Source organism: Macaca thibetana, chromosome 18 (assembly GCF_024542745.1).
Source record: "Macaca thibetana thibetana isolate TM-01 chromosome 18, ASM2454274v1, whole genome shotgun sequence".
NCBI lineage: Eukaryota > Metazoa > Chordata > Mammalia > Primates > Cercopithecidae > Macaca > Macaca thibetana.
The window spans coordinates 47,363,535-47,376,066 of NC_065595.1; the positions used below are offsets into that span (position 1 = coordinate 47,363,535).

A 12,532-nucleotide genomic window follows, 5' to 3' on the forward strand; every position below is an offset into this window, starting at 1 on the left:
GACACAATCCCCAAATCCATCAGTGGATTAATAGATAACCAAATGTGTTGTGTATACACATTGGAATATTATTCTACCATTAAAATAAGTAAAATTCTACATACTGCAACATGGAGAAATCTTGAAACTATTATGCTAAGTTTAAAAAGTCACAAAAGGTCCCTTATATGATTCTATTTCTATGAAATATTCATAAAAGTTCATCCACAAAGAGAGCAGATTAGTCATTGCTATGAAAGAGTGCATTGAAGAAAGGGAAAAGACTGCTTAATAAGTAGGGTATGTTCTTTTGAAGTGATGAAAATATATTGGAATGAGATGGGATGATAGTTGTACAATATTGTGAATGTATTAAATGCCACTAAAGTTTCCACTTTCAGATGTTTAATATTATGGGAATTTGGCTCAATAAAAAAATAGAAAAATTAGCATAGAATTTTACAGGTCCAAGAATTAACTGAACTTTATAAGATACACAAAATGATCTAATTATTATAATAATTTACTATATAATGTAAATGGTGTTAAAAGCCAGCAAGGAAAGTACTTTTAATAGTTAATGCTGGACAGTTATTTTTCAATTTTTTAAAAGAAAACAGATGAGAAAAAATACACTTTTCAACAAAAATATTCTGAAATAAATATGAAAACTAAAGGAAGAAAATATAAAGAATATTTCTCTGACCTTGGAATAGACAGACTTAGCTAAATAAGTTATGGAACAATGACAAGAAAAATAATTTGTAGCTATTAGAAATATAAAATGGTAGTAAAATACACTGAAAATAATTTCAATTAACTAAAGCAGAATGTATAATTGTGACTCTAATTTTATAAGAATTGAAATAACATTAGACTACTCTATGTGATCTCTGAAGAATAAATAAATATGGATTACATTATTTTTATGATTTTTTGGTATGTATATAGTTTTCTTAATTTAGAATACTTCTTTAATAAAAAATAATGTAATGAAAATTTCAAAAAGAAATTCTCTGCTTTGTTGTTGATACCAATTTTTTGTAACTTTGATCAGAGAAAAAACACTTCTAAAAATGTATAATGAAGGCTAGTTTAGGATTCTAAAATCAGACCAGAGAAATATGGAGAAATGGTTTATTATTCAACATATAGAATTTTAGTTAGAAAGGAAATAACATTTTAATTTATAGTCACCTCTCAAGACACTACAGTTTAGTGTTGTCCAGTAGAACTTTCTATGATAATGAATGTTCTATATTTCTATTTTCCAACAGTGTAGCTGCTAGGAAGGAAATAACATTTTAATGTAGGTATTTTTCTAAAAGTTTATTATCTGAAATGATATTTTTACTCATTGTAATTTACATTGATTCCCCAGAAACTACTGAACTGAAATTACAGAAATAGCTCATCCAAATTATTCTCACAGAATACCCTTTGTCTTATAGAAACACTGTCTAGGAAAGACCAATTTCTTTTTAAAAAAATGTAGCTTTAATGTGTTCTCAAGACATTTTGGGTCATTTGTAACTAATTTTAAGTTTTTATTTACCATTAAGTGTAAATCCCATTACTTATTAGAATTTTGCTATATTAGTCTCCTATCTAGTAATATTATATTATATAGTAAGTTTCACCACAAATATTTAAAATTCAATTGAAGAGCATAACCTAAGATTTGTTTTACTAACTTTAAGAACTTCGCTCCTTTACTGCTTGTTTCTTTCCCATTATATAGGAGCAGAATTTCCACAAAAGACCTGAAAGAAGATTGGAGTGTAGCTACACCAGTGAAAGAGGTCAAACCAGAAGAAAAGAGAGGTAAAGTTGTTCCTCCTACTTGAATAACTGTAATTATATTTAAAAGCTCATTGACTTTATTTAATGTATTTCTAATTGTCACAATAATCATGTTTAAGAGTTTTATAATTATTATGAATGTTTAATAGACAAAATAGTCCTCTGTATTGTTTGATTAAGCATTCATTCAACAAGTATTTATTAGTGAATATTATACACCAAATACTTGTTTAGGTGCTGAGTATTTAATGATGGCTGTCCACTTCTCAAGATGCTATTTGTAGTTTAGTGTTGCCCAATAGAACTTTCTGTGATAATCAATGTTCTATGTCTATACTGTTCAATGGAGCAGCTACTAGCCACGTACAGCTGTTGAACCCTTGAAATGTGGCTAGTGAGACTGAGGAACTTAATTTTTAAGTTTAATGTGAATTAAGTCACATATAAATGTAAATGGTTGCGTGTGGGTGATGACTACCGTATTGAAAATTGCAGCTCTAGTATGTATTTAAGTTGTGATAAATATTCTTGTCACAATTTATAAAATACATAATATTTTATATACTGGGGTAAAATTTGTGTTAACACTACTTTCGTGTATTTAAATCTATTATTGAGATTTTATGTCGCACCTCCTCTTCCAATGGGTTAAAAAATAGCGACTGTGTGACTGCTGAACGTGCACTTGTAACCATTATTTCATACTCCCATCTAGCAGAAAATCATTGTCTTTATTGTCCAAAAACAACACAAAAAAGAAATGCATTAAAAAATTTCGCTAAAATTTTTTAGCAAAAAATTGCTAAATCCTTGATTGAAGACTAATAAACTCAGGACTTTTTAAAAACAAGAATATTTTGTTTTTCAAAGTTTTCATTCATAGCAAAGGTTTGTTTTTACTGTTTTATTTTTCATTATTTGTGCCTACAGTGAAGATGAGGACCTTAATCATTACTTACCAAGTTTTCACACAACAAATGCTGAGAGAAAAAATAGATATATTAGCAATCACAACTACAGTTCCATTAGCTACAATTATATTTATTATCAATATGTACCTTTGAGGTCTAAAACATACAACAATAGCAGGATGAGGAAGATTTGTTGTAATTAAGGGCTTATGCTAAAAAATTGCAGGTAGTTGCTTAGAACAGTAATATGAAACTGCAAAACTGAGATGGCACTCAAGAAAAAAAAAATGAGATGTTAAATACAATGAATTTGAGGCATCCCGAGTTACCTATACAGCATTTGTTTAAGAATTTATTATTGAAATAGTATAAAAGACAGCTCCTAGAAACATAATGAACACCTTTGCTAAAACACGTATACATTCAATCAGAAGTATTTTAATTATAAGTGATATTAATTTATTTATATATTCCAGACTGAAATCTTGTTATTGTAATTGATTATAGAATGAATCATAAATTGGCTGGAGAACACAATGATGAGTGAATATGTTTTCATTTTAAAAAGACAATTAATGATTTAAAGTATCCAAGATGTGGTAGAATTTGACAAAAGAAAACAATAGATTCAAAGACAGCAAATAAAGGACCAATGTAGAGAAAATCATTTTTATGCATTAAAAATAGGGAAACCGGTTTTATAAGAATGCTTCTGAAGCAGCATGCTGGATTTCTTTGAGAAGTCCAATGGGTTAAAAAATAGCAACTGTGTGACTGCTGAGCTTGCACTTCTAACCATTATTTAATACTTCCATCTACCAGAAAATCATTGTCTTTATTGTCCAAAAGCAACACAAAAAAGAAATGTGTTAGTTTTCTTTCTTCTTGATGCAGGTTAGCTATTTTTCCTCTAGCCTCAGTTCTTTGGGGGCCTTGTCTCTTTAACACTTTGTATTTATGTGTTTATATAACATTTTGGCAAAAGTCAGTGTTTATAAGCATAAATCCTACAAGGATAGGACTCCTATCTGTCTTCTTTACCTTCCTTATCTCCTGCGAAGACCATGTGCTTGTTCCCTGGAATATAATAGGCTCTGCACATATTTCTTTCATAAATGGTCGAATGAGTACCCATGGTACTAATTTTGTTAACGTTAAGCCACATCATTCCAGAACTGTGAAACAGGAATCACAAATATTTCTCATTAAAGGAGTTAATTCAGGGTTAATTTAGTATTACAACTAATTAAATATAGTTTCAAAATTCCAATGAATTCCTGGCAAAGCTAAGTAGAGAAGTTCTTACTGGATGAGACTGAAGAATATGACTTGTTTCTAGGAACCATCTATCATTATTCAGTATTTACCTGATGTAATCTTTATGATATGTTTTCTTATAGAATAGGAGGAAACACACACATAATTTTAAAATAAAGCTGTATAGTATAGCTTATGTTGGTTGAGATTTAGGTATTGTAATTATTTTATAAAATGATTATTAAAAATAGGTCTTCAAAGTTTATAATCAATCTTACGTTTGTATTATAATAAAACTGTCTTTAAAAAGCGAATTCATTTTTCTAATATTCTCTTATTAAATATATATTAAAAATAATAATACAACTAAGACCCATGTTCCCATCATCCAGCTTATTGACTGATTTATTAACAAATATGAACATATGTATCTGTTTAAGATGAAAAGTGTCCAGAGTTAAAGCAGGAAATGGAAACATTGCTCTCAGAGGCCGTTCATCTCATTAAAAGTCTAGAAACTGACCGGGCAGAAGCTGAAGCAGCTTTAAAACGACAAAGATCAAGAAAGAACATGATTAACTTGAAAATTGACTCTTGGTCAGTCTGGAAACTTCAAGAACTCCCATTGGCTGTGCAGAAAGGTAATAATCGGGATTTTTATATTACTTCTTACTCTGTTGGAGGTACAGATAATTAATTACAGGTCTGTGTATTTAAAAAAAAATTGTCCTAGTGCCAAGGCTCACACCTGTAATCCCACACACTTTGGGAGGCTGGGGCGGGCAGATCACTTAAGCCCAGGAATTCGAGACCAGCCTAAGAAACATAGTGAAACCCTGTCTCTACAAAAATACAAAAATTAGCCAGGTATGGTGGGACTCACCTGTAGTCTCAGCAACTTGGGAGTCTGAGGTGGGAAGATTGATTGAGCCCAGGAGATTGAGACTGCAGTGAGCCTTGGGTGACAGAGTGAGATCCTGTCTCAAAAAATAAATAAATATCACCTGTTTAGAGTGACTGTATTATTTTGCATATAAACCAGCACTTTTGAAAGATGTTATTGAAGATAATGGTGGGTTCACAGATGCAAACTGTGAGACTGCACTCGGCAAACTTGGACCTGATGTCCTTTCGGTGTGTTAGAAATCCAATGGCATTTATGGTACCTACAGAACATGCAAATATTTGGCATCTATCCTATAATGACTACACTATTGGAATTTCTAGAACTTTAGGAATTTAAAGTGATTGCCAGTTGGTGTCATTAGCCACATTTTTAAGTCTAGGAAAATTGAAAGAGTTTTAAGTCATATTTTAAGCACTAAATGCATATGCTTTTGAGAATTTAATAGTAAATTTGCTTTGGGAACTTCTAGCAGGTAACAAAACCTAAAATGTTTCCAGGAGTCATACAGGTAACAGAGGTTTAAGAGGGAAATTCTTTTAGCTCACAGAGTGAGGGAACTATGGTGAAGGATTAAAGAATCTAAAGGTATTGGATTTTTTTTGTTGTTGTTGTTCTACAAACCCTGTGCCTATGAAAATATGCCTGACTCCCTGACTCTGCCTGAAGCTGGAAGATTTTTACTCTCTCATAGGATAAAAATTTTAATTCAGGATGCACATGTTTTGTAAGAGATTTTTATTAATATTAGGGTGCCCATATATGATCTATCATTTAAACCAAGAAATCTTTGAGAGAAAAAAAGGACATTATTAATTATTACCCAGACCAACAGCCATTAATTCAAATTATAGGTCATAGTGTACTCATATTTAGACCTTTGTTATAATTTTATGTCTTCTAAGGCTGTAGTTACCAAAGTAGGGTATATGAATTCCAGAGAGTTGCAAGAAAAGATTAGAACTTTTATTTATATTTGTAAATTTTATCATTTTTTAAATTTTCTTTTTGAATAGAATTTATACTGTGTATGCTCCACTAATACAGTAGATTTATATAATTTATAAATATGTGTGTGTGTGTGTGTGTGTGTGTGTGTGTGTACGCGCTTTAGAGGCAATGAGGCTACCACAGTGTCAGAAAAGACACCCTGGGAAATTCTGGATCCCCGTAGATTCTTGACAGACTCTATTCACATTGACAGGAGTCATCCACAATTTTCCTAATTGTTTGGGAGGTTCTTCCTTGTTAGTAGTAGTAGAAAAAATACGGAGGGAAGGTTTTATTGAATTGTTTGCTGATAAATTTATATATAATCTCATATACCCTTTGTAATAGTACTTAGATATTGTAGTTCTAGCAGTTCTACTTTAGGAGTTCTTGAAATAAATTTAAGTTGAGATACATGTGTGCACATTATAGTTACTTAATAAATGTGTTTTGAACTATGGAATAAATATTTGTCATGGGTGACAACTTATTGTTGGGTTCTTTTAATCAATAAAAGATCTACTTAGAAAACAGATTTATGTTCATCTGCTCTATTTTATGTAAGTAGCCACTCTATGCAATGAAATTTAAATTCATTATGGTTATGTATTTTTTAAAGTTAATAGCTGTCTCTTTGAAACATATTCCTTACAGGTAATGTGTTCTCAGGAATCTTCTGCCTTTATATTATTTATGTAGAATATAATCTCTAAATTTTATGAATTTGTTTACAAAGTATAAAGTCATATTTTTATAGTCTTTAGATTCTCAAAAGTATATAGCTTGTAAGACAGGAAAAATTTTAATCTCCTTAACAAACTTAAGTATTATATTTGTTATAAATTTAGATACTTTTCAAAAATAAAATTAAGGAAACTCACTTCTTTCTAGATATTTTCTGGTCAGTCCTACAGATTTATCTTTCCTCCCAACTCCCCAATCCCACTTATATCTTTTGTTTTGTGACCCAGGAGGCTGATTCATAGTGGACTGCATCCAAGATATTGTTTGCATTCTATCTTCCTATTGGGTTCAACCAATGAGAATCAGTGGCAAGAGACCATGGGGAGATAATGGAGATGGGTGAGGCAGGGGTATTTATAGCACTGACTGCCCCGCTCTCCATCTGGTCACTTTAAGCTGACTGCATGCCTCTCCTGAAAATGACAGCCCTTGCCATCCAACATGTAGCCAGTTATCTAGCAAATGCTTTTTGTTTTCCCTATCAAAAAAGATAACTAGAAATAAGCTTACCATCATGAATTTGGTAGTATATGATCCTACAAATTATAAAGTTGGATATGCATAGCAGTGTTCCTTTGCAAAATAAAAGTGTGCTTATAATATGTTGTACCCAAACATTATCTGAAGACACAACTAAACTTGTGACTCAAGCTCCTCGGGTATTCCCATTGTACCTGCTTCTATATATTCCCTGTATTTCCCATAATCTACACTATGGCTCCATGAGTACTTTCCTATGACAATCTGATGAAAGAGGGAAAAAAAAAAAAAAAAAAACACAGCCCTGGTTTCTGAATGAATTTGAATAGTATGTAGACATAATTTGGAGAATTACTGCATTCCAGTCACTTGATGGGAAGGGTGAAAGCTAATCACCCCAGTGGGCAGAATTTTAAGTACTCTTTGAAGAAGGAGAAATGGCTCAAGAAACATATGGGAAGTGGCAAAAGGGAAAGCAGAGTGTCAGGGAATTTGAAAATAAATGAATGTAAGACTGCTAAAAAGAAGTCTGGGAAGGTAAGAGATGACCTTTGGAAAGGATAGATTACAAAGATCATTATGTCCCATATAAATGCTCACCAGAATGCCTCTGCTATGGAAGATGGTCTCAGTAATTAATGGAATGTTAAATCTTCCATTTCGTTTTGAATTGTTTTGTCTTGTTAATATTCAGTTATTACTACAATCATGCTTTGTAACAACCACCTTGGAACTCAGTGGCTTGCAACAATAAGCATCTTCTCATTTGCTGATGGCTCTGTGAGTTGGCTAGGGAAGCTCTTCTTCAGGCCGTATATCCAGTGGCCTTGGCTCAAGGCTGTATGTTGGGTTCAGGACAGCTTCATGTGTCTGTCATCCACTTTGCTAGCACCTTCCCAGGAGTAAGGTTTTCATGTGGCAAATTGCAAGAATACAAAATGGGTGAATAGAAACATAGTATGCTGCTCAAAATGTCAGCTTGGAGCTGGCATACCTTCACTTCTCACATCCATTTGGAGATACAATTCAAGTTGGGATTGGGTGGGGACATAGCCAAAATAAGTATCACATCCAAACCAAGAATCTGTATGATAAGAAGTTATCTCTATCCCAAGGGAGAGGGTAGTGAACAACAAATCTATCATATCTTGTTTCTATAACTATTCCTGATATTGAGTTTATTCTATGATTTCAACATATTTCATAGTAATCTCATCTTCAATTGTTAATTATATTCTGTAGAAATCCAATAAGCCTTGGATTACTTTTGTCTCTACTAGAATCCTAGGAGTTTCACTGGTTCTAGATCAGTTTTCATACTCATTTCTTAGCTGAATTGTGATCTCTAAACCTTCTTAAGTTTCAAGTTAGAGTTTTTTATTTCCTTGAAGTCATTATTTTTCTCCCCAGGGTCAGTTTCTGAGTTTTTTTTAATCCTTGCCAAACTGTTTAAGCCCAAAGTTGTCAGTAAATTTTTAATAGGTAAATAAATTTATTTCCTAGTTTTAGGTCTGTATTAGTTTGTTTTCACACTGCTGATAAAGATATACCTGAGACTGGGAAGAAAAAGAGGTTTAATTGGACTTAACAGTTTCACATGGCTGGGGAGGCCTCAGAATCACAGCAGGAGGCTAAAGGCACTTCTTACATGGTGGTGGCAAGAGAAAAATCAGGAAGAAGTAAAAGTGGAAAAACCCCTGATAAGCCCATCAGATCTCGTGAGACTTATTCACTAACATGAGAATAAATGAGAAAGACTGGACCCTATGATTCAGTTACCTCCCCTTGGTCCCTCCCACAACATGTCATAATTCTGGGAGATACAATTCAAGTTGAGGTTTGAGTGGAGACACAGCCAAACCATATCATTCCACTCCTGGCCCCTCCAAATCTCATGTCCTCATATTTCAAAACCAATAATGCCTTCCCAACAGCCCCCCAAAGTCTTAATTCATTTCAGCATTAACCCAACAGTCCACAGTTCAAAGTCTCATCTAAGACAAGGCAAGTCCCTTCTGCCTATGAGCTTGTAAAATCAAAAGCAAGCTAGTTACTTCCTAGGTACAATGAAGGTACAGGTATTGGGTAAATATGGTTGTTCCAAATGTGAGAGATTGGCCAAAACAGAGGGGTTTCAGGGCCCATGCAAGTCCAAAATCCAATGGGGCAGCCAAATTTTAAGGCTCCAAAATGATCTCCTTTGACTCTAGGTCTCACATTCAGGTCACACTGATGCAAAAGGTGGGTTCCCGTGGTCTTAGGCAGCTCTACCCCTGTGGCTTTGCAGGGTATGGCCTCCCTCATGACTGCTTTCATGGGCTGGCATTAAGTGTCTGTGGCTTTCCCAGGCACATGTGCAAGCTGTGGGTGGATCTGCCATTCTGGGCTCTGGAGGATGGTGACCCTCTTCTCACAGCGCCACTGGGCAGTGCCCCAATAGGGACTCTACTGGGGGCTCCAACCCCACATTTCTCTTCCTCATTGCCCTAGCAGAGGTTCTATGTGAGGGCCCCACCCTTGCAGCAAACTTTTGCCTGGATATCCAGGCATTTCCATACATCTGAAATCTAGGTGGAGGTTCTCAAACCTCATTTCTTGACTTCTGTGCACTCGCAGGCTCAACACCATGTGGAAGCTGCCAAGGCTTGGGGCTTCCACCCTCTGAAACCACAACCTGAGCTCTATGTTGGCCCCTTTCAGCCATGGCTGGAGTGGCTGTGACATAGGGCACCAACTCCCTAGTCTTCACACAGCATGGGGACCCTGGGCCTGGTCCACGAAACCACTTTTTCTTCTTGGGCCTCCAGGCTTGTGATGGGAGGGTCTGCCATGAAGGTCTCTGACATGGCTGGAGACATTTTCCCTGTGGTCTTGGGGATTAACATTAGGCTTCTTGCTACTTATGCAAATTTCTGCAGCCAGCTTGAATTTCTCAAAAAATGGGTTTTTCTTTTCTACTGAATTGTCGGGCTGCAAATTTTCTGAACTTTTGTGCTGTTTCCCTTTTAAAATGGAATGCTTTTACAAGCACCCAAGTCACCTCTTGAATGCTTCGCTGCTTAGAAATTTCTTCCACCAGATATCCTACATCATTTCTCTCAAGTTCAAAGTTCCATACATCTCTAGGGCAGGGGCAAAATGCCACCAGTCTCTTTGCTAAAACATAACAAGAGTCACCTTTGCTCAAGTTTCCAACAAGTTTCTTAGCTCTGTCTGAGACCACCTCATTCTGGACCTTATTGTTAATATCACTATCAGCATTTTTGTCAAAGCCATTCAACAAGTCTCTAGGAGGTTCCAAACTTTCCCACATTTTCCTATCTTCTTCTGAGCCCTCCAAACTGTTCCAGCCTCTGCCTGTTACCCAGTTCCAAGGTCGCTTCCACATTTTTGGCTATCTTTTCAGCAACACCCCACTCCTGGTACCAATTTACTGTAGTAGTCCGTTTTCATGCTGCTGATGAAGACATACCCGAGACTGGGAAGAAAAAGAGGTTTAATGGAGTTACAGTCCCACATGGCTGAGGAGGCCTCAGAATTATGGCCAGAGATGAAAGGCACTTCTTACATGGCAGTGGCAAGAGAAAAATGAGGAAGAAGCAATAACAGAAACCCCTGATAAACCCATCAGATCTCATGAGACTTATTCACTATCACAAGAAGAGCATGGGAAAGACCCCCACCCCCCGAATCAGTTACCTCCCCTGAGTCCCTTCCACAGCACATGGGAATTCTGGTAGATACAATTCAAGTTGAGATTTGTGTGGGGACACAGCCAAAACATATCAAGGTCTCTTCCATATTCTGTTGCTTCTTGAGTCATTTTCAGTAATTTATATCTTTTGAAGAATTTGTCCATTTCGCTATAGTTATCTAGTTTGCTCGCCTAAATGTTTTTCATGAAATTCTCTTATAATTAATTTCTGTAATAGTAGTAGTGATGGTATCTTTTTCATTCCTAATTTTGGTAATTTGTGCCTTGTGTCTTTATATCATGGTCATTCCAGCAAAAGATTTCTCAATTTTGTTGATCTTTTTAAAAAGTCCACTTTTGCTTCCTTTATTGATTACTATGTTTCAGCTTTTATACCATTGAATTTTTTCCTCTGATTGCCCATATCTTATTTGCTTTGGGAATAATTTAAACCTGCTATATTTCTCTTTTAATAAATTAGAAGCTTTGATTATTTACTTGATGCCTTTTTTATTTTCTAGAATTATCAGTTAAATGCTCTAAATTTTCTTCTCAGAATGTCATTAGTTGTATTTTATAAATGTTCATATGCTGTGAGTTCATTATTATTTACTTTAGAATATCTTTTAAAATTTCCCTGAGATTTCTTATGGAATCTATTATTTATTTAGAAGTTGCTGGTTAATTTACATTTATTTTGAAATTTTCATAAAAATTTCTGTTACGGCTAATTTAATTATATTGTACTAGGAAATTTATTTATTTATTTATTTTATTAGGCTTTGGGGGAACAGGTGGTGTTTGGTTACATCAATAAGTTCTTTAGTGGTGATTTCTGAGATTTCAGTGCATTTATCACCCGAGCAATGTACACTGTACCCAATGTGTAGTCTTTTACCCCTTGCCACCCCAGAAACTTGTTCCAAGTCCCCAAAGTCCAATGTATCATTCTTATGCCTTTGAGTCGTCATATCTTAGCTCCCACTTATGAGTGAGAACATATGATGTTTGGTTTTCTATTCCTGGGTTACTTCACTTAGAATAATAGTCTCCAATTCCACCCAGGTTGCTGTGAATGCCATTATTTTATTCCTCTGTGTGGCTGAGTAGTATTCCAAGGTATATATACCACATTTTCTTTATTCACTAAGTGATTAATGGGCATTTGGACTGGTTCCATATTTTTGCATTGCAAGTTTTGTTGCTATAAACATGCATTTGCAAGTATCTTTTTCATATACTTCTTTTCCTCTGGGTAGATACCTAGTAATGGGATTGCTGGGTCAAATGGGAGATCTACTTTTAGTTTTTAAAACAGTCTCCACACTGTTTTCCATAGTAGCTGAACTAGTTTACATTCTCACCAACAGTGTAAAAGTGGTCCCTTTTCACTGCATCCATGCCAACATCTATAATGTTTTTCAGTTTTTGATTATGGCCATACTTGCAGGAGTGATGTGGTATCACATTGTGGTTTTGATTTGCATTTCCCTGATAATTAGTGATGTTGAACATTTTTCTATATGTTTGTTGGCTATTTGTATATCTTCTTTTGCGAATTGTCTACTCATATCCTTAGCCCATTCTTTGATGGGGTTATTTGTTTTTTTTTTCTGGCTGATTTGTTTGAGTTCTTTGTAGATTTTGGATATCAGTCCTTTGTTGGATGTATAGTTTGTGAAAATTTTCTCCCACTCTGTAGGTTGTCTGTTAACTCTGCTGATTATTTCTTTTGCTGAGCAGAAGCTTTTTTAGTTTAAGTCCTATCTA

General features: G+C 34.6%; 1 protein-coding gene across 7 annotated transcripts in view; it reads left to right on the top strand.

The window, feature by feature from the left end:
- Positions 1-12,532, top strand: part of CCDC178 (coiled-coil domain containing 178) — a 515,084-nt gene that overhangs the window by 86,178 nt on the left and 416,374 nt on the right. For all 7 annotated transcript variants that reach the window (XM_050768096.1, XM_050768095.1, XM_050768092.1 and 4 more), the window contains 2 exons: positions 1,721-1,803; positions 4,391-4,591. In XM_050768096.1, coding sequence (XP_050624053.1) covers positions 1,721-1,803; positions 4,391-4,591 — 284 coding nt within the window. The remainder of the gene's footprint in view (positions 1-1,720; positions 1,804-4,390; positions 4,592-12,532) is intronic.